The following is a 22,483-nucleotide window of genomic DNA, read 5'->3' as shown; positions in this document are numbered from 1 at the left end:
AAGAAAAACACCAATAACCAAAGTGGATTCTTTTATTCGTAGTACACATTGTTTTCTTGTTCTGCCATTGTATTGAATTGAAGAGGAGGCATCATGAGATCCCAGTGTATGTTTTTTTTTTTTTTATACTTGGGAATTCTTCGAACTATTTTACTTTCTTGGCTGGAGTCACTCGCAAACCAGCACCATACATATGATTATTATTATTACCATTATTTGTCTTACCGCAACCTAAAATCTGTCAGGCGGGTAAGGCTGAAGTCTTAAAATGGATCTGAATTATGCAAAAAAAAAAAAAAAAAAGGGGAGTGGGGGTTGACAGTACCAACACTTTTGATTACCTTCAGGCGACGCTTCGAGAGCACACTTTGCTGAAGGTATTGCACATTTAAGTTGGAAAAAAACAACGACAAAGAAAATACATAGGACTCTCCTCTCACTGGTAGGTGAACTTTACATTATGTACAAAATCTGTGGAAAGCGACACTTTTTTTTTTTTTTTTTTTTTTTAAACTCAGTCAAATAAATAAATAATAATGGAATCTGTTATTCACATGTCATGCAGGCGAGCGATGATGACGCAAGAAGTGGCAGAAATTCAGCGTGAGGTAGTTCATCAAAGCCGATAGATTAGTGATTCGGACAAATTAAAGACAGAAGGAATTTTAAATTAAAAGCCGCGTGGAGAAAATTAAGAGCACTTTCAAAATAATGACTCTTCAGTTAGGAATCAGTAAAAAAAAAAAAAAATAATAAAATAAAATCAAAAGGGCAAAAAGAGTAAACTTCGACTTGGATTGCACCATTCAAACTGCTTGGAATTATTATTATTATTTTATACAGAGTATTGTTGAAAATGTAAAATTTCTCAACTCAAGTGAAAGAGGGTCACTTCACCGAGGGAAATATTTCAAGTTTATTTTGTATACATTTGGATATTAGATTACTACAGTAATTTCTGTGTTAAAATTGGGCAGTATTTTGTATACTGAGAAGTATTTTCTTGGGTGCTTGACTAAAGAGGAATTACTCTTTTTGCATGCAACTATTACAATACATTACCCTTTCGACAATGTTCTAATGTGTTTTTCATTTATTTAAATATAAATGTGTTTGGAGAGTAGGATTTTTTAAAAAAAAAAGGTATTTTTCCCCCTAATTCCATTTTTACATGAATTATATATTTTGTACTTTTTCTGATCAAAATGACATTTTTTTAAATGGTTTTCCCGAGGGATGACTGCACAATTTATTCAGAGTTTGCTGGTACAACCCAATGTGAAGTTATGATTTTATGCTTTGAAAGGAGCCATCGTACAGTAGTCCTTGACATATTTAACAGAAACAACTGCATTGCCAACACAGCGTACAGCAAACAGCTACAACGAACGTACTTTCTTTTCGGTCATGTTTACTGCACGGTTCCAAAATGAAAACCAATATTAACAATGAAAAAAAAAAAAAAAAACAATAATAGTTATGGCCTCCACCTAAAACATATGCCTCTACCTAAATATATCCTTACTTGTTTAACTATGCAAACTACTCCAGCATTGTTTTTTTTTTCTCCCTGGCTAATATTATATTTTAATATAATATCTTATATTTTGCGGAACGGGGCCCATTGTATTGCTGATTGCGAAACTTTGATGAAAGACCTTGGTGACACTGCTTGCCTCAGACGCATCGTCACCTACGGTGTCCCTCGAGGGTAAAAATAAAAACAAAGTAGAAAAATATACAAATGCACCCCCTTGCCACCCCACACACACAAAGTAGTGGTTCGAGTTGGAATCTACTGTTAACTATTCAGATGCCTTCAAAACAATATGAATGACTTGTTACAGTACAACAGGCACTTTTCTCTTGAGTACAAACACTTCAAAGGACAACATTATTGCATAAAGTAAGAATTGTTTGTTTTCTTCCATTTTTTTTTTTTTTTTGGTGTGCTGCTGTTTAAACATGCAACTTACTCGCTTTTTAACCGCAGCTGTCCCAAGAGACATCATGAACACACAACAGTATTAAAAGTTACTAATAACGGGATGATTTTTTTCTTCTTCACTTTCTCATTCAAATAAAAATCACTTGCCTTGTCATATGTTCTACATCCTGAAAACCTTTTCAACGGAAACATTCTCACGTGCAACACTTCCACCCATCTTATCGTAGGTCCAGCTACACACCCTCCATTCGTATTTGGTGGAACCTCCAAAGCGGAAGAAAATGTGAAATTGTCACAGCAAAGGACTAGAATTGACGAAAGGAAGCTCCTCAACTCACCTCAACATAGTTCCTTGGCAGCAGGACTCCACAAAATGGCCGAAGCAACATTTACATTTCTTTGGCCTAATTTTTCAAATATTGCCATACATTTTTAGGATGGCGCTGATTGAACCAGTGAAAACAAATTGGAGACAAATTGTTTTGAAATCGGCACCTCGGATCCCCTTTTTGTTCCACTTTGAAGGTTCCACTTAAAACATCGCTCCTAAAGCCTTGAATAACTGTGTAAGACAGGAGGGGTGTGTCAATTAACTACCGACTATCTAGTGTCAAAACTGTACAAAGTCATTGGACGTTTACCCGAGCAGTAGCATACGGGCGTTCCACACACATTTAGGTCGTCACAGTCGGGTCGTTACAAACCGCGTTGTAGTGAAATTGTTAAAATTGTCTCTTACTTTGAGATTGTTTACTCAAAAGAACTTTAAAAAAAAAAAAAAGAATCTGTCTTTTGAGACGGAAGAGAATTACGAGATGGTCACCTGCAGCGGCCCAGCGCGTCGCCCGTATCGGGTTCTGTGGACGTGACATGGGCGGGGGAGCGTGTAGCGGGGGGGTGCTGGTGCTGCTGCGGGGGGTCGCTGCTCACTGTTGCACCTGTGCTATGGGATAGAGGGGGATGGAGCACTGGGTCATAACTAGCTACTGTACAATATTATGGGACAGAGCTTTGCAAGGAAGAGTCAAAATCTTTAAGTGGGCCAAATTAGTGAAGGTTAATGCAAAGCACTATTTTCTCTCTCTCTCTCTAAATGACTTTAACTTGACAAATTTCCAAATGATGGCAACAAAGTGAAAAATAAATAGGTGGTGATTTTACGAATGCCAAACTGTGTATGTGGGAAACTATTGTCAAAAGCGCAAATCAACCAATACGATCAGGCATAATTACATAAAGTACATTAACACTAACCGATGGACGCTGGGGGTCCTCTTATGACACCATTTTTTGTCCTTTCCTCCCAGTCCAAGACTTCTTTGTATATCAACTCTGAAAGAAAAATATCATTATATCATACAACCCTTTTTTTAATGATGCTGTGAAAATGCTCTTATATAACGAACACAGCGCTAACAGCTAAGCTTCCATGGCAGCCAATCAAAGGGCGGAGAAGACACCGACGGATGGGACGTTTCCTACCTTTCCACTCTTCCACCGTGTGCTCCCGCTCATCCAGCTGCTTGTCGGTGATTGCTGGTGGCGGCTAAAATAAGGATTGATGGTATTTCAAACACACTCAAGACAACTTGACTGAGAACGAGGGGAGTGAATACTTACTGCTTCCACTTCAGTGGGGTCATACCACACGTTGATGTAAGAGTGCTGAAGGGCCTCGTCCACGGAGATCCGTTTGGAAGCATCTATGACCAGCATCTTTGACAGCAAATCTCTGGCTTGACTTGCTGCCAAAGATTTTTGGAAGGGAAAAACAGAAATTAATGCCGAACCACATCATAACTACGTGCAACTGGCAGAGTTGGAAAATATTGGACCTTTGGACATTTTTACCTGGTTCACCTTCAAGGTACCTCTGTAATTCTAAGCAATGTAAATGGGATCATTTCAAACCTTGAAAATGCCACTTCAGGTACTTTTGTATTTTCCAGCACCCCTCGAAAGCCTACAATATAGCACCATAGTGCTGTGGATAAATAGTAAAACAACCACATCATTCTCATGCATTACGATGATTTTCCGCCTTGAATCACACATGGCCTTTTGGAACTAATGATCTATCATAAAGCAACCGAAATGGTCCTGACAGGAAACACAGCTGTCAAATCCAATATTTCATTTTTTTTTTAATTTAATGAGGACAGAAAGATGTCCTACTCCCCGCTCCTTCGCCTGCGACAGCTTTGCGGTGCTTATTGTGAACGTTCTTGTCACATTCTCTCCCTTTCCTCACAAAGACACGCTTGAGGTTGAATTTGGTCACGGTAAACAGCTTGCTGCTCAAGTGTCAGCTTCCAGATGAAGCGCTTTTTCTAAAGTAGCGTCTTGTCACTTGCAAAGTACGACATATGCAACTTTGCCAACAAATAGCTCTAGAGCAAATCAAGTAAAAGGACATCTTCTGTCCAAACACATTTAGATATTGTGTTGTATAATATGCTTAACAATCATAAGTGATTGGACATTGAATGTGAACAGTTAGCTTATATTTACCTTTCAGTTTGTTGTGTTCAGAGTCTGCGGGAAACAGAACGTCGGGAAATAGCTTCTCGAAGCTGTAGCCGGCATAGCGCGGTCGGTTCTCCACGTAGGTCCTCACCGATTGGTTGAGTTTCATCAGGAACTCCTGAGACGGGGTCCCCAACTGCTCGATCACCTTATTCCACTGGTCAATATCTTTAGGTTACAATGTTAAGAAAAGAACTAGGCGCAATGATGGAGGGCTAATATTTTTGTGAGGGAGCAAGTCTTGAAATCCACTGAAAATACAGTTGAACATAAATGACAGCACAAATCTCAGTCACGTTTTTTGATCTCTGCAGTATGAAATCTGGTGATTGGTCGTAAAGGGAAGAAAAGTTAGTCAGTGTTTGACCATCCCGATGGACCAGAGCTTCTGAGAACCACCCATACCTATTCTCACTGCAGTTTCCTTTAGTGGTAGACAAATACGAGGAGACCAACGAATAGAGGTTGTCTTAAGTCACGGCAGAAGACAAAACAGATCAAAATGAGGTACAATAATGGAATAAAATAATTCTTGTTACGAGCAAAGATGTGAACAAGGATGAGAGAAGACGGCATTTTGGGGCATTTGGATGGAGGTTGGACATAAGGATACGATCAGTGCCAGGAAACAACACACTACCCCGGACCATTTCAGCCATGATGCAGCCAACAGACCAGACATCAACTGAAAAATGGAATGACAACCACTAAATTAACATGCATGATGGAAATGATGAAAAAAGAAAAACTGAGACCGACCAAAAACATAAGAACATGGGACATGTACTTGCAATGTGAGGTAAAAATTAAATACATGCGAATATATCAAAAATGTATATCATTCGTTGGAAAAAAACTATCGTATCATCGAGTCAAAAATATTTAAGTGTGTCAACACTCGGAAGGCTTCATCAGTAGGAGGCAATGTTTTGTTTTGTGAGTAGTTTAAGTAAAGGCTGCAAGCAATTCAAGGATACAATCCCTTCCCGGGAAAAGGATTTTGTGGCGAACCATTTCTGCCATAATGCAGCCCACAGCCCATATATCCACTACAAATGTGCAGCATTGAAGGAGGGAAGAGAATCAGCAACACAAATGTCAGCAGGGAAAGATTGACTTCGATGACTTTGCTCAAGCCAGGGTAAGAAAGCAATAAGCAAAAGAAGTGTTTATTTTCTTGCAACTCGCAAGGGTTGCAGCTTGAAGCAGAAATTTACTATTACTATATTTATGGAGGTTGTGCATCTTAACACTTTGAATTATCTCTATTGAAGGCTAAATAATATTGTAGTGGTATTCAATTAATATTAGATGTGGCTAACTTTGATTGGCTAATATGCTTCTATGCAATATTAGAAATGATTAGAGAGTCTTATCACTAAGGTTTGTTGCCACTATCTGTTTTGTCAACCATTATGGAATGAAAGCATCCCAAGTGTATTTTGGTGTGCCGTTGGAGAGGTTGTAACTTAGTTTTAATCAGGCTGCATGACAAAAAGGACAGGCCCCATAAAACATCAAACGCATGCTAAAATATCACTGGGCAAAGAAAGTTCCCCCGCAGAGCAGAAATGCCAGTCATGCCTGAATGCCCCGCTGAGTGTGACATTTGGAAGAACAAGGAAACAACGCTGCCAATTTTATTTTTTCAAAGCCCCCTTCCTAGCACTCACCGTTAGCCTGGTAACCCATGCCCAGGATGACTTCAGGGGCACGGTAATAACGGGTGACCACATAAGGCGTCATGAGGAGCCCCGTGGCAGCGGTCCTGGCCAGGCCAAAGTCCAGGATCTTAAGGGTACAATCTGACTTGACCACAATGTTACTTGGCTTCAGGTCCTGTAGGGGGGAAAAATACAAAATAATAAGAAAACTAGATAATTCATTTCAATTGGAACCGATCTGTTCGGTTAACATTAAGCTCGAATTAGTTCGTTTATAGAATTCAAACAGTGAAACGCGTGGCCATGAGTCATGTTGCATCCGTTCACCTAGTAAAGGCTTTGCGTGCCAAGACGTGCCAGTGTGAGTGAGTCCGGTTTTCTCCGCCTCGAGCTCAATTAGTTCCGCTTGGCAGAGCAAGAGGCTCTCTGCTGCGGCTTCTTCGATGCGGGTGATTGACAGACTGCAGTGTGTGTACGTGCGTGTGTGACAAGTTTTTTTTCATAGACCGTTCTGTCGCTTCAAGGTGAACACAAGTGTGTTCCGACAACTTGTAGATGTCAACCCCTTTCATGGTCTGTCGGGTATTTTTGACCAAAATGTCACTAAATCCAGACCTGTGAGTGTACTGACCCTATGAATGATTCCAGCTGCATGCAGGTGTTTGATTCCACACAGCATTTGGTAGAGCAAGTAAGACAGCCTCTCGTGGTCCAGCTCCATCTGAATCACCTGGCAGAGGTTGGCGTCCATCAACTCCATAACAAGATATCTACAAAGTGCACAGAAGTACAAACAGCCACTAAAATGTAAAAATGTCATCGAAGTTACTAAAAATCCTAGCAGGAGTGCGACTGAAAATTATTTACACTGGTGCAAAAAATAATAATAAAATAAAAAATGTTGCCATTTGTATCCCACGGCATTCGAGAACTGTCAGACAGAATTCAGATTTTTAAGAATGACATAAGATTAGTTGACAGCTGTTATATCACCATCTGCAAATTGTTGTCAGGAACGTTCAGATTAATAATTGCGTCCCAACGGCATCTATCACTTCAAGACTCATTATTTGTGTCCGGAGGAAGTAACTTGCGTCAAAGACTGATTATTGTACAAATGTGCAGAAAGACACACAGGATCAATTTGAATTTAGCGCACCCACGCATAAATGGAGTGCGATGCTTTCATCCTGGAACTTATTTTGCAAGCCTCCAGCTACCATTTTGTTCAGCTTCCTTTTTAGCTTCAATCAGGCAGAAACAAGAAACACAAACACACAAAGAGCCATGCGTACGATTCTACTTCAACGGGATGGCACTCTGCAGTATACTTAATCATTCCAGTCCACATTTTGGTAGTTTATATGTCAAAAACAGATATTTATTAATCATGGAATGTTGAAATATCATTAACTCATTTTTGATTGAACAATGGACATAGCACACCATCTTCGTCTGATTTAAGGAGCAGTTATAAATAAATCCGTAGCACGTTAGAGGAGTCTTCCACACCAACCACAGCTTCAGCCGAACTCACTAAGTGCCTATAAATGTCGGCAAATATAATCCAAGTCCCCTCGTGTGCTTTCCCCTGCATTAATTGAAACGTGCAATGTGTGAGCCGATCTATTAACTGGGTTATACTCACACATCTTGGAACTCCTCCAGTGTCTTCTGTGGTGTGAATACATTTAATAGACCGATTATCTGTCAAAATAAAAAAAGAGGTTATTAGTCGCTAGCGGCTCAAAATGACAACATGACCGCCACCACATGTGTATTTGAATTGATATGGAAATCAAGTCTGTCAAACAAACAACCAAAAACATCTGACTAAAAAAAAAAGAAACAAAACTTACATTCTTGTGGTTGACACATTTCATGAGCACTAATTCTCTGTAGGCTCGTTTCGCATGAGTCTGATTCTGAAAGGGTCTGCTCAGCTTTTTGATGGCGACGTTCCTCTCCAGGTTGTGGTCGTAAGCCGAACTGAAATGAAAATGCAAAGGCTCAGGGAATCGCTGGATGCACGGTGCAGCCAAATTCATGGGAAAGTCATATCTTAGCTTTGTGGGTTAGAGTTTTAAAATTCACATTGGTTCACTTTTTTTTTTTACTGGATTTTATTTGGCTCCTGTCTTATGGTGTGCAGAAATATAGCCCGATTGTGATTGCCTTTCTCCACTGTTCAACAGCTCCTTACGGATCAATTTAGCATCAGGTCAGCCCCACAATAAAATAAGCCGCCAAAAATAGAAGTGACTCACCAGACAATTCCCTGTGCTCCGGATCCAATGGGTCTGAGATTCTGGTAGCGCTTTAAAACCATAAATGTTGAGTCGCCCACATCTATACTGTAGTACTCCTTTTCACGCTTGTTGCGGTTCATGGTTTTGCCTTGGACTGTGGCTGAGCATCCAAGTGGAGGATATTGTTCAACACCTACAAACAGCAGAAAAAAAATAATGTGAAAACAATTATTTACATTTAATTCTACATTGTCAGCAAGTTGAAATAATAAAACCAAAACTGGGATTGAGTCCCTGCCCAAGAAACTGAAAGAAAGATAAAGAGCTGTATAACATAATGGCTTACTGTATAATAATTTCCCATTAAAACAACTTGTAAAGTCCATTATGTTTATAACACCACTTAGCAGTGCGACCTGCAATTGTAAATCAAACTCTAACACTCTAACTCATATAAATGTAGAGTCAAACTGGCAGAAAATGAAGCCTTACAGTAAACATCCCACAAGCATGTCAGTGCTGTGAATGTGCTTCACGGAAAAGGTAAAAAGTTCAAAACAATGCAATGAGATCGGCAGGAGGATAAGTGGAAGTAGGAAGTTGGCCCATGCTGAATCCAAAAAGGAGGAATCATTAGAGGCATTTGGATCATTGTGCTGACAAGACTGGCTTGACTATGATAGCTGGATGTTTCTCGGACCGTGACTTATTCTGATCTTCATTTCCGTGACTACCAAGCAACCCTGCTTTCAGCGCCAATTAGCCTTCAAACATCCATTGTAGTTTCTATTTATTTGTCAACCACGGTCAAGTTCACAACGGACTATTAACTGCGTTTTAGGGGGGGTCGCCACAGTGAGTCACTTGCATGATTTGCTGGCACGGTTTTTATGCCGAATGTACTTCCTGAAACAACTTATCTGTTTTTATCCAAGCTTGGTAACAGCAGTAGTTGAGTATCTGGAAATTGGCCAGGAAAAGATAGGTTTGTAAATTGGCTGAGGAATGACTTGTATGTTGAAAAATGAGATACTACTAGATTATCTTTGCAAACGGAAAAAAAATGATACGGTCCAGTAAGTCTGTTAAAACTGCAAGCATGCCATTTTGTCTGTCTTCTCGAAAGTCTATTTCAGACTTCCTACTCAGTTTTGCCTCCTCCTTTTCTTTGAACTCTTATCGTAACATAACTTCCTCCCTCCTAATAGTCTGCAAAGTGGCAAGCAGCCCACAGGTACCCTGCTACCCTTCTGATAAGTCCATCACGAAAAACCTCGGACACCATATCTCAAAGTCAAATGTGTCACATCATGAAACTAATATGCTCACACTCAGCCATTACTTAAGAAATTCAATAATAGGTTCATTAATTTCCAATTTCCATTCTTACTGTTGATCGGGCCACATAAGAGTCAAAGTCCGCACACAGGCAAGTTTTGCCATGTTGATAATGCTGCCCCTGGTAAACAAGCCTTGCTCTTATCTAAATACACTTAAAATGGTCACTGCATATAAAATACATGGTCAAAATGTTCACGGTCATTCAAATAGTCTGCTTACATTAGTTCAAAATAAGATGCGTGTACCTTTCCTAATACAGGTTACACCTCGACTTAACACACAAGTTGAAGGTAGGTTATCAATATTCTTTATTATAGGGAACTGCCTATATTAATATAAATGGGAAATACTGCAAAGTTGATCACTAGCACGACCACTTCCAACTTGAGTGTGTTTGTTATTTAAAAAGAAAATATTTGAAAAGGGACCATTGTGGTACACGTTGGTACATGTATTCACTATAATTATGTGTGGAATGTATCAATTCAAATTGAATGATAGGTGCATTCCTGCAATCTTGGGTGAGTGTCTTGAGATAGAGCTTTATGATAGAGTTTGGGCTTCCTTTTTACAATGATTAAAGGCAGAAAATTGAGTGAAACGTCCACCTCAACCAGCTTACTTTATATTTATTGATCATGGGGTAGCGCTGAGGTGACAAAATAACCTCTCAGCAGAATATGCGACAATAGCAATGCAGCTAAAGAGATTATAGAATAGCAAAAACATTCATGCTACCATACATTGTTTTTAATAAGTGTTAAATTACAACAGCTAAAAACTCCAGCTGCATTGTGCAACTGCCAAATGCGGATATGCCAATGCAATTTGCAGGTCATTCAGCGAGGTCAATAAATTTACATTAAGTCTGGTGTTTTATTCGTTTAACATGTTCAATTGCTCATTTTTAAAGTATTTTTCATACTGTTTTGAAATGGCCATTTTGGCCACTGGGTGCACAGTTTGCAAAACCAAAACAGCGTGTAAATTTGTTGACAACTGCTCATCGTATGCAACATTGTATGTCACAGCGTTAGTGGAACACGGTTTGTTTCTGTAAACAAGCCAATGTTCATACTTTGTGGTTATTATGCAACACAAACAGAAAAACAGTATTGTAGTATGTTTCAATAGCTGCTCACTCTGGTTGCCATGTACCAGTTAGGCCAGACCTGTTTTATCTCCTGTATTGGCGTGACTAGCAAACACCTATTTACGGTCCTAAACGTGACACGAATTGGGCAAGAGCCACCCCCACCCCCCCAATTATTGACAATCGCTTCATAGGTAAAAACAAATAACCAGACGTCGAGCTCACCCCTCTCTGGATAATTCCAACAGTGTCGACCCGCAGTCGCCGTTCGCTGGCTGTCCGCCGGAGACACAACCTGGGCGGTTTTGGAAACCAAACAACGCTTGAATCCGTCTTCGGAGACACTTGGGCGGCCCTCAAACTAACAGGCCGGGGTCCCGGCAATATGCATGTGTGGCTACGGCGTAACCTAATCTTTGAGCTTCCGTGACACAAGCACTTTCTGCCATTTCATACCGACGTCGGCGGAACCTTGCGACGTTTCCTCGGCTGCACAATGAGGACCAGAGTGAGACGTTCAAGATCCGTTCTCAGTTGCAACTCCGAGCGCAAAGCGGAAATGACGATTACGCAACCTTTTGCAACTCCGCTGCGTTCAAGAGAAGCAATTGAAATTTTTGAACAGTGTTCCCTTGTCTTTTCCAAGCCAATTTCTCCACAATAAAACCATAAATGCGTTGTGCTTCACACATAGAGAAACATTTAATTTTAAAGCACATTTTACTTTAAGTTTAAATAAAATACCAAATAATACAGAGATCTAGATCCATATTTAACACCGATTCCAAGTTTTCCACAGATCTTTTCCTCCAGCACATCAGATTTAAATAATAGTAAATATAGTTAAGAATTGGAATGGAATTTCTTTCTGAAACGTCATAACGTGGCACCTTTGCAAGGTTCTGAGCATCCAACAGTTCCTGACTGAGAAGATATTTGGCGTGATGAATCAACCTGCCATTTGCAATATATGTTTTGCGTCCCACTTGATATAATGCTAAACTGTTGAAAGATAACGAAAGAAAGTGATCTAATTGACTGAGACATTCCCTTGCAGTTGCAATGGCTCATTAACACAGTGCTGCCTCTATTGGATTGGCCCTTTACTTGCCCCAGCTGCCATTAGCTTGTCCGGCAAATCCAATTATGTGCTTAGGTCCCTGGTCTAAAAATAGTAGAAAATAACAGAAAACACAGAATCAACACGTCACTAGTTGTGAGCGCAGTGGAAATGAGATCTGTGGTCTTTGCATAGACAATTGATCTGTCATGAGCAAATGATGTCAATAATGACAAGCTGCCATGACAGATGGGGACCTGGCGACGAAGAAGAGGTGGATGACATGGAAGTGGTGGACGTGTAAGAGGAAGGATTAGATTCACAAGGCGGATGTCTGAGGGAAATTAAAGGGAATAAGGTAAGATACATTACATGTAAACAAATAGCTACCACATTTAAGTTTGATTAAAGGACCACCAGAAATACACAGTACCAGCTGCCCTGTGGGGCAGAATAGTTTGTGATGGTATGTTTTTGTCACTATATCAGAACTAGAGTTCCCGACGAGGCATGTGTGCTTACTAATATTCACACTACAGTTTAGCAAATAATGTGAACGCAGTATTGAGAAACAAATATCTATAATCGTATTGAGAGCTTGGTCATGTGTTCACATGGACGATTCAGGGTTGATTTACAGAATAGGGAAGGAAGCGGGACTGACACAGAGAAAGACAAACATTTGGACTCCCATTTCTAACGATGTGTATTTTAGAGTATTAATTGGAGCTAACATACGGTACATAGAAATGTGACAGATGTTATGATATTCCACCATCAAAACCCAACTTCCAGATGACCAATGTCTAAGTATAAATCTGGTTTGGTTGTTTGTTAGACATCGATTACTGGCTGATATTTACAGAAACTGAGGGTTTTCATGAATCACAGCAGCTGTGTTTTCCATTAGGATGGGTACCTTTGTGACCCTGGCAGAGGTGCTAGAAGCCAGAGGTTCACCGCTAGATGAGGATGAGGTCTGGTGTCTACTGCTTGTTACCACAGAGGCCTTACTGGATATTTCCAAAAAAGGTAATTAGCCTCCAACAACATTCCCGCAAATTAGCCACCTGCCATCCCCAAAAGTTTCTGCTGTGTTCCGTTTAGGCTCTGGCAACATGTGCAGCGTCCTCAGCCCAGGCACGGTGCTACTGTCCGCTAATGGGCGTATGGCCTTCAAGAGCTGTGGGCGAAATGATGATGTGGCCTCCTTTGTGGCTCCCGAAGTCATTCAGGGTCACACTGCCTCCACAAGAACCACAGCTGAAAAGGTTGTAAAAATGATCTCGTAGATACCATAGGTCAGATCAGTGCATGTTCCGTCTTAGCACTCTACCATACAATTTCAAGTTATTTTTACATTTACAGGGATACTACTTTCCTATTAAAAGCAAGAAACACCAGTGGTATCTAAAGTGGAAAAAGTCTAAAGTAGGATAGGAATTTCATGACATTCAGGGCTTACTAGAAAATATCAAAGTTAGTCTATCAGAATTTATATTTAAAGTTGAAAGTAATCTAGCTATGATCAGTGCCTTTGTAAAACACGGACAATCCAATACATCTGGCATAACTTGTCCCTTGATTTGATGATTGACTGACAACCACGGCAGGGTCTAGTCTGTCCACTGGTGGAGCTAGGACTTTTTCCTTGAGGGTGGGGCAAGGATATCTCGGGGGGGTCCGCAAAAAAACATTTTTTATTACAAACCTCGTCTTACATCTAAAGTTATCAACAGTCCCACAACCTTGAACTTAATTATTGGCCAATGGATTGCTACACCTTGCAAAGCACACTTGGGATAACAAGTTCTTGTCTCTGCTTTCCCACAGACACTTGTATACTCACTGGGTATGACTTTTTACTGGTGCGTGGATTATCAACTACCTCAAAACCAGGTACTATGCTCCTTCAAGTGTCAACTACAAAATTCATCAACACTTTATCAACATGCTTCTTCTTGTGAAAGCCTGTTCAGCTTAGTGCAGAGCTGGAGGGTTTACTACTGAGCATGTGCGAGGACACGGTAACAAGGCGGCCGGACCTGATGACGGTGCTTGAGACCTGCGAGCTTCACCACAAGAACTTTATGCTTTATCCCGCCGAGCGGCTTGTCAAGCAGCTGGTAGAAGACATCTACCGAAACTCGGTTAGCGGACAACGAACCTCGCATTCTTTGATCATGGTGGTTTCTGCTGGTTTTAACTGACAGCCCAAATATTCATGCAACAGGTAGAGCCTCTGTCAGTGACAGAAAACGGATCCCTGATGAGTGATCGCAGTCAGATCATCAGAGACAAGTTACACAGTAAGAAAAGTAATTGTATTATGTGAGACAAAAAAAAAATACACAATGTACTGTGTATACCTTACTCAGTACTGGATTGTATTTCAGGTCGGTCTTTTTGTAACCCTACATGGATGACAAAGAAGAAGATCTCCAGAACATTCTCAGGAGCATCCTATACACCCGAGTCCACAGGGTATGAAGTGAAGTGATGCATTCTCATTTCACATCTTTCAAACAAAAACTGAAACGTTGGTTAATAGATCTCAGTAGTGACAGATTTAAAGGACTGATAAAGTCATTCCTGCTTAGGATCCCCTCGGGATGTCGACACACTGAGAGTAATGGGAGCTGGCAACAGTTCAATCCCACTGTCTGTAGCCCATACCTAGATGGCGGTCGGCGTGCTAACTCGAGATTTCTCATGCAGTTTGAGTCGACAATGAGTCTGAATGATAAGAAAATGAAGGTGAGCAAATTTGCTATAGGAAATTAACGTTATTGAAAATACAGTGACTGCAAAAAGTCAATTCATTTTGTTGAGGGTTATGATTGAGTAATGATTATATATTTTCATTTGCGACATCTTTTAATGTAGGACATGGGTCCAGAGTTTATTAGAATGTCGGATGAGCCCGTTGTTGTCTTAGAGCTGCCTGGATCCATTTTGGTGAGAAACCAAAGGAATTCATCATTCATGTTTTTACTTCTCATCACGCTTTAGTCATATAAAAAAAACACTTTCACTCTTTCTTCTATCTTGATTTCTGTATATTGTAGTCAAAAAAAGGGAAATCGCCAACCACACAGAGAGAACTGACTGTGGTGATGCCAAGCGGTCAGAACATTGCCATCAAATGTGAAGTGAAAACCAGAGGCGGAGACGTGTTTGACATGATTGTCGCTCATGCCAACCTGGTGGAACACTTTTACTTCGCCCTTGCTTACATTGATGGTAAATCTCACCAACGAACAATTAAATATGACAATTCTAACAAAAAGGATGCGGAAACTAAGTCTCCTTTTCTCTTTCATCAGATAATGAGTTTTTCTTTGTGGACAACGATACCAAGATTTCCAAAGTTGCTCCGGAAAGCTGGAAGAAAGTGCCTTCAACCACCTTTGTCCTTTTCTTCAGGGTCAAATTCTTTGTCAATGACATCTCTACACTTTTGTAAGTATTTGTTGCTACTTAGTTATCCCCCTGAAAGTATTACACTTTGTTAGACATTAATAGAGATGATTCAGAGTCTCGTCCTGTCAGGCACAAACAGACCCGCCACCAGTACTACCTCCAACTTAGAAAAGACCTCTTAGACGATAGATTGTCCTGCCATGAGGAGACCGCTCTATACCTCGGAGCTCTGGCCTTGCAGACAGAGTACGGGGACTGCATGCCTGAGGTTTGGAGAAAGACCTCATATTGTACATTAGGTGCATTTTAATGGGACAAGTAGATTAAAAAGACAAATAATAATGCAGTTATTTTTTTTTTTATTCCAGGTGTATGGTAGAAACTACTGCCGCCCTGATCAATATGTCCCCAAAAGTGTCATAGAGAAACGTGCCTTGCCTTACATTCTTGGAGAATTGCAACGGCTCCATACAAATAATGCCCAGATGCTAACAGAGGAGTCAGAACTTGAGTTCCTCAAAGTAACGCATTTTATTTGAGATTCTTTATTATCGTAGCTGCGTATTGAGGTTACAGAGAACAGGCAGACCCTAACTTTAACCCCTAACCCCAATGATGCAGGTGTGTCTACAGTTGCCTGAATACGGTGTTTTGTTCCACCGTGTGACGCGTGAAAAAAAGCCTGTAGAAGGAGAAATTGTCCTCGGAGTTTGTGCCAAAGGCGTTATTGTCTACGTGGTGAAAGTCGGCTGCCGAAGCACCAGCCAGACGTTTCATTGGCGTGAAACGGAAACTATTTCCTCCAATGTGAGTAGACTGCTTAATCTAAAATATCCAACTCATGTTTGCAAAATCCCATTTAAAAAAATCCTTGATATTCTTTCAGAGGCATCGATTTATAATAGAGTGCCGGGCCAGCAAGAAGAAACACACCTTCATAACAGAGACGTCAAAGATAGCCAAATACCTATGTAACCTCTGCTCATCACAGCATAAGTTCAACAATGAAATGAATTCACGTCAGCTCAACCACAGCCTGGTCTCAGGTTAATTTTACGACATCAAGACTGCTAAAATGATCACGGATATGGAATTTGGTGGATCATTCTGTTGCGTTTGCTTCCAGATGTAAACATTCCTCAATACGCATCACCTTGCCGGACTCAAAACAGCCGGTTCAAGTCCATCGTGGGTTCGGAGACACCGCAAGATGACAGCGGTCTGAACACTCCTCAAAACGAATCCTTGACCAGGCTTTGTGAGGATGTTGCTGCTAGGATAGAGGCCCGCTTTAAAAAGCAGCGTCAGAGCCTTTATGAACAAAGGTACATCGTCTTCAACTTTATGTCCTGGAACTCCAACTGATGTTGTATATTAAGACTGTTGTTGTCAATGCATTTACGAAATGTCTCATTTGCAGCACATGCTCCAGTAGTCAGTGCGGCAGCACTGGCATGCGTTCTCCAGCCCGTTCTCAGAAAAGTGGCTCTGAAGCTCCTTTTGGCTCACCAGCAGCCAGAGGTACAACCAGTCATTCACGTATAGACTAGCTTCCAGTTACAGTCCACTTTAGTTAGTGCAACAATATTTGCCTGATTGTAGATTTCTATGGCCCACAGAAACTCCAACTAAACAAGGCCCATCAACCGAGAGAGAGGTCCTGTGCGTTTCTCTTAAGAAAGACCCAAAGCTCGGCCTTGGTAACATTTTACAATACCACTTCAGAAGTTTGTTCTCGAAGCAGGTTTCAGTTTTGGCTCAAGTTTTTAATGATTGGTTGGATTTAGTGTTATCATTTGGCTGCTGTGCTGTATTTTCTATGCTTAGAAAATATTGAAAGTGGTAACATCATTTATAAAGGCAGTAGATTTTTTCCAAATCATGTGTTTATGTAGGGATCATGATTGTGGGAGAAGAGACGGTGGGACGTTATGAGCTGGGCATTTTTATTGCATCTGTAGTGCCTGGAGGACCTGCTGATAAGGATGGACGTATCCGAGCAGGTACAAAATGAATTACTCATTTTTTTAATATAATTTCTATTTGTTATGTATGATCTTGCTTAACCATGAAGCATATTGGCAGATCCTCTTACAAACGCTGTACTTTGCATAACATTGTTTTGGTGGCAACCTAAATTATGATGACCTTTTCCCTTAGGTGGTCGCCTGATCTCTCTGAACCATATCAGCTTAGAGGGCGCCACCTTTAGCGAGGCAGCGGAGGTCATGCAGAGCAGCCCGGAGGAGGTGCAGCTCATTATCTCACAGCCAAAAGGTGCTCTGTGTGTGGGCATACGTGTGTAGTTAGCGTGCTTTATACAATTTTTTTTTCATAGCCAATGAAATAACATTACTGTTAATCGCAGCTCCTCAAACTCCAAACACTCAGCGGCCTTCGACGTTGAGAAATTATGAGTCGCAAACTACTCTGATGGCATATGGACAGCCAGGAGACAGCTTGGATGAGATTGTCTCGCTCATGATGGAGCCAAAGACTGGCAACAGACTTTACCCTCCCCAGGAAGTCCGTATTCTAAACGCGCAGGTATGTTTTAGGTGCTTGTACACTCCAAAAAGTATTGTAAGATAAATTTCTTCCATTCGCCTAAGCCACAAAATAGACATCAGTCACAAGATGTACATTAAATACCATAACAACATTTGTGTGTAATTTTAAGGACGGCTATTCGCTTTCTTCCTCACTGAATTGTGTGAAGTCAGAGGAGAAGATAGTGAAGCTCAAGAAGGTTGCCGGAAGCCTGGGCATCAGCATCACTGTGAGTTTGCAAAATGTTTTCTTGGGAGGTGTGGCTCTGAGTACTGACAAAATGTGGAAAAAATATGGTGCACCAAATCAATATTTGCTATATAGTTTGACTTCAATGATTATACAGAAAGTGATGACTCTGCCATCCATCCACCTGCAGGCCAATTAAGCAGGCCAGGAAAAGAGCATGAGTCAGAGTGGGTCATCAAGTCTGCTTGACTCAATCTCATTAACATTCGTGGTCCAACAGCATTAGAAAGATCGCTCATCATACCAACCCTGCTGCTTCAGCCAACTATCAATGTTGCAGTATTACTTATTTGTACTGAAATAATGCAATCATTCAGGATGATGTCAGCACTAATGCTCCCAATGGCGGAATCTACATCAAGAGCCTTGTTCCTGGGGGGTCTGCTGACAGAGATGGGCGTATACATGCAGGTAATCAATAAATGCATTTTAAAACGATAATTATATGCTGGACCCACAAGAATAGCAAAAATATGATTGTACTGTTTTGTTTTGTCTTCCAGGTGATAGAATATTAGAGGTTGATGGGATCAACTTTCAAGGTGTCACCTATGAACAGGCCGTGGAATGTCTGTGCAAAACTGGGGAGGTAAAGTTCAAAATGTGACTGATCGTTCTACATTTGAGGGGGGATGCTAATGAAAAATATGCCACCTCCTGTTGTCTAGATGGTGACTTTGGTTGTGGAGCATGTGCTCAGGAGCTTCCCCAAGGTTTCTCTGAGCACCTACAATGACACCAGTGAAGCCACTCCTAACATGGATGCAGCTACCAGTTTGAACAACGCCTCATCTATTAGCACCTCTTCCCACATATTCTGTCATGGGCCCAGGGACTACAACTTTGTGACTGACAGTATGTTCACACAGACTCTAGCTGGGGTTACTTGTTGTAAGGTAGAATACAATTCACCCAAAGAATGGATGAATGAATGTAACTGTGCTGGAGATACTGTAGATCTTTGCGTGAGAGTTGTCACTAGGCAAACTCATCTGACTGAACTTTCACACACTTCCTCTTCCTGATCTCTCTTTCTGACCCTGACCTTCCTTTTCTTATCCCTCTGGCCTTCCTTATCCTCGGGTCTGCCGTCCCTCCTGCTTAACATAGATCATTTTCTGAGAAATGAGGGACTTTTTTTTCCTGCCGGCTGATTAATAGGTCATGCCCTACTTAGTACACTGAAGGCAACTACCGCTCCACAATCCCAATTGGATGTCATCTTATGTTTGGTGCACTAACCAGCATTCTGTGTTATTCTCTCATCTTCCCTGCATCTTCATTGTCCCTCACCAAAACACTTCAGAAAATTCACAAGAAGTGACCCTGACTAAGAGTGCCGACGGTCTGGGCTTCAGCTTCGTTATGTGTGAACTGGACCCGCCCATTCCAGACGTTGGCAACCTGATCCGGATAAAGCAACTTTTTCCTGGCCAACCGGCCCAACTCAGCGGCAAGATCAATGAGGGCGATGTACTTTTGGCCATCAACGGCCAGTCGCTCAAGGAGCTGTCTTACCCAGTATGTCGATTAGGCTTTTAAATTTGGAAGTTCCCCTCTAATGGAACTCTTGTAAATATTTGTTTAGTTTATCATAATGTCACCTTTTATACTAATCCACCATCTGTATGTGTAATTGTGTAACTCATGTTTAGTATTGTTTTCACAATTTATATATTTTTTCCTAGAAAGTACTTAAGTTGTTCAAGACGTCAGGCCCTGAGGTCCGATTGACGCTCTGTAGACCTTTACCGGGTATTTAAACACAATTCTGTGTGATCATACACATTGGCGCTTTGTTTACATTTTAGTTTCTCACTTTGTGTTTTCTTCAGGGATCCTTCCTTCTATCCATCAGCTTACCGGGGGAACATGAGTCAGTCATGTGCCGCACGGCGGCAAATGAGAACATTTACAGGCAGGTCTCTGCCATCGTGAATTGAGTTACGAAGAACCGATCTGCTCAACCAGGTCAGCGATTTGTGATCTTCCCTAACATTATGACCTGAAGTTCTAAATTTGTAAACCTTAGCTCATGATTGAGTCAGATGTTTCTGGACAGCGAATTGGATGATGAGGGACGGTGATAAAGAAACAATAGCTCTGCAATTTCCGATATAGCCTGAAATTTACATAAACATGCATAACAGGCTGATTGATTTTACTTTATTGTCTCATTTCATGCGCCCAGCATACTAAAGAAACAGATGAACTGACTGCAGGTGATACTCGGGTGTCAGCAATTTGATTGCAGAGGGAAGGAACAAAGTCTAAAGGTAAGGAACAGACTTACCTTATCTGTATCAATACATAATTGAAACCTTCAACTGAATTTTTAATCCTTATCATAGATTAGTTTCATATCCTGTCTATAACCACACAGCCACATATCCCTGACATTCATCTTCACTCCAATGTTGTAAACTGGGTTAGTGGGAAATATTACAAAGCATCTACCACAAGGTGGCAGACTTGTGCATAAAATAGTCAGATGCCTTCTTTGTTGGGTTCGATGTTATTTTACCTACTAGCCACTATGTACTGATAGTGTAATTTTTATTTCTCTTCCTTAGGTAACTGGAATATGCATCAAAAGATGACAGCAATTCAGATTTTTTAAAGAATACGTGTGCTTCTTTGAAACATGGAAGAATACTTTGAGTTTTGCTTCTGTATATGTATCGGGAAGTCTAACTTTTTAATGATTGATGTTTTCATCGGGGAAGCTACTATTTTCTGTCCATAATAAAACCACCTGAAACAGAATCTGACCTCATTGTGGATGACCCCCCCTCCCCCTTTAAAAAACACCAATTAAATATCTAGACAAATTGGGGAACGCAGTCACTTGCACACACCTCCTGGGGTAAGGAAGAGCGAGTAATCGTCCCTCGTAAAATAAGGGTTCCTGTATTTCGGCAAAACCCAGTTGTGCATCTGGATCTCATCACAACTTGTGCTCCCTTTGCAAATGATCCCAAATGTTTCTAATTATGCCAGCGGAGACGGCCCAAGGCTGTTTGAGTATGCGAATGTGTTTTTTTGTGTGTGTAATCGCCCTGAAGGACATGCACACCCAAACACTAGCCTCTGTTTATTCATGAGCGGAGAAACAGAAATGGACAGCGCGGTCTTGACCTCTGCAGCCTCTGCTTAGGTCACTACACGTGGCGATGACTGATGAGGGAATGCTGGAGTGAGGGCAGATCTTAACATCATTTTCCCTTGTGACGTCACTGTTGAGGAGTTTGCAACTGAGAACTGAGTAAAATTGTTACGATGTCAGATCGTTTTATAGTAAGAAACGGTCTACATTATTTTAGTACATTACTGTTGGCAGGGAATGAGTTATTTAGCAAGTTAGTCATTTTCAGAAATCTTGGTTGATAGCCAACACAATTTGGAGGAGAGCTTAATGAAAAGAAGTTGAGGTGAGGACTTTATTTACATTTCACCATCTGAGTCAATACATCCTCCCCAGAATCAAAAGGGTGTAGTCAGTACATAATAATTCATACATTGTACACCACCCTCCGTGAACCTCCCAAAATCTCTTGTAATCAAAGAGATTTGACATAATGAGAATTAGAGCATGACCATAAAATCTGGTGGGCGTTCTTTTTTTTTTACAGATTGCCAACACAAGCGCATTGGTAAACGTGATTGTTGTAATGCTAGGGCTTCGTGAAACACCACCCAGACAAATGGGCACAGTGATGCTTTTTGGCAGGCCTCAAAGGTCTCGCTCAGCATTACAGGTTATTGTTCACATTTTCCATTGCCGCTACAGTGATGCACCGTCCAGAGACAGCAATGGATGCTGGGTGCACGCATCAGGTCATTTGCCTGCTTCTGTCACCTCTTTCTCAGCCTAATCCCATATATAAACATAGTGATGATAAGTGGAATGCCATGATTTAAAACAAACCATGTTATTCTAATCAGCCTTAAATCCTGTCCTCTGTTATCCAATCCGAAGTTGGTGATGGAAGCAGTCTTCCTTCTCTCTGGCCAGTTCCAGTTGACAAAAAATCAGACATTGTGGAAAGTGTGCCCAATAAGGCCCCTTCATATTACTTTAAGGGTGAAATTAGAACGTAGACAGAAGTGGATGGGTTAATGGTTAAAACGCAGTCCACCGCAACTTTACAGGATGGATTTTGCGGAAGAGGGCCACCTAGGTATGCATGCAAAAATGTTCAAGAAATAAATCATATTGTAGCCGTTGTTTTATAGCTGGAGGGGGGCTCTCAACTTGACCTGCACAGTGTACAAACTTAGTAGGCAGAACATACTTAGGAATATTCCTGTGGGGATTCCTGTTCAAGACTGGGGGCTTCTAAGATGGCCAAGATGAAGAAAACATCTCACGCATGTCCC

The 22,483-nt window shown here is 41.0% G+C and overlaps 2 protein-coding genes across 3 annotated transcripts; one reads left to right on the top strand and one right to left on the bottom strand.

The window, feature by feature from the left end:
• Positions 1 to 18: 18 nt before the first annotated feature.
• mapk8b (mitogen-activated protein kinase 8b) lies at positions 19 to 11,365 on the bottom strand. 2 transcript variants are annotated; one of them, XM_088360455.1, is made up of 12 exons: positions 11,047 to 11,365; positions 8,406 to 8,580; positions 7,998 to 8,127; positions 7,787 to 7,845; positions 6,770 to 6,908; positions 6,148 to 6,313; positions 5,452 to 5,523; positions 4,460 to 4,642; positions 3,569 to 3,693; positions 3,431 to 3,494; positions 3,203 to 3,280; positions 19 to 2,886 (listed from the first exon to the last, which is right to left on the bottom strand). In XM_088360455.1, the coding sequence occupies exons 2-12, from the start codon at positions 8,525 to 8,527 to the stop codon at positions 2,768 to 2,770; spliced, it is 1,257 nt and encodes a 418-aa protein (XP_088216581.1). In that variant the 5' UTR covers positions 8,528 to 8,580; positions 11,047 to 11,365; the 3' UTR covers positions 19 to 2,767. The 2 variants fall into 2 exon arrangements, with proteins under 2 accessions (XP_088216581.1, XP_088216580.1); XM_088360454.1 differs by lacking the exon at positions 5,452 to 5,523 and adding an exon at positions 5,088 to 5,159 and having other exon boundaries at positions 11,047 to 11,362.
• frmpd2 (FERM and PDZ domain containing 2) lies at positions 9,903 to 20,863 on the top strand. Its single transcript, XM_088360448.1, has 31 exons — positions 9,903 to 10,018; positions 12,131 to 12,239; positions 12,792 to 12,913; positions 12,989 to 13,152; positions 13,715 to 13,780; positions 13,852 to 14,031; positions 14,115 to 14,190; positions 14,278 to 14,365; positions 14,482 to 14,638; positions 14,768 to 14,839; positions 14,950 to 15,124; positions 15,208 to 15,343; positions 15,434 to 15,572; positions 15,673 to 15,825; positions 15,926 to 16,111; positions 16,191 to 16,350; positions 16,431 to 16,629; positions 16,725 to 16,825; positions 16,924 to 17,004; positions 17,200 to 17,307; positions 17,465 to 17,581; positions 17,673 to 17,851; positions 17,985 to 18,083; positions 18,421 to 18,514; positions 18,607 to 18,692; positions 18,772 to 18,958; positions 19,410 to 19,624; positions 19,792 to 19,858; positions 19,939 to 20,074; positions 20,295 to 20,379; positions 20,677 to 20,863. The coding sequence occupies exons 3-29, from the start codon at positions 12,793 to 12,795 to the stop codon at positions 19,977 to 19,979; spliced, it is 3,447 nt and encodes a 1,148-aa protein (XP_088216574.1). The 5' UTR covers positions 9,903 to 10,018; positions 12,131 to 12,239; position 12,792; the 3' UTR covers positions 19,980 to 20,074; positions 20,295 to 20,379; positions 20,677 to 20,863.
• Positions 20,864 to 22,483: the final 1,620 nt, after the last annotated feature.

Source organism: Syngnathus floridae, chromosome 18, assembly GCF_059516105.1.
Source record: "Syngnathus floridae isolate MCC-2025c chromosome 18, RoL_Sflo_1.0, whole genome shotgun sequence".
NCBI lineage: Eukaryota > Metazoa > Chordata > Actinopteri > Syngnathiformes > Syngnathidae > Syngnathus > Syngnathus floridae.
The sequence above is the reverse complement of the archived record's forward strand: the minus strand, read 5'-3'. Positions and strand labels throughout refer to the sequence as shown.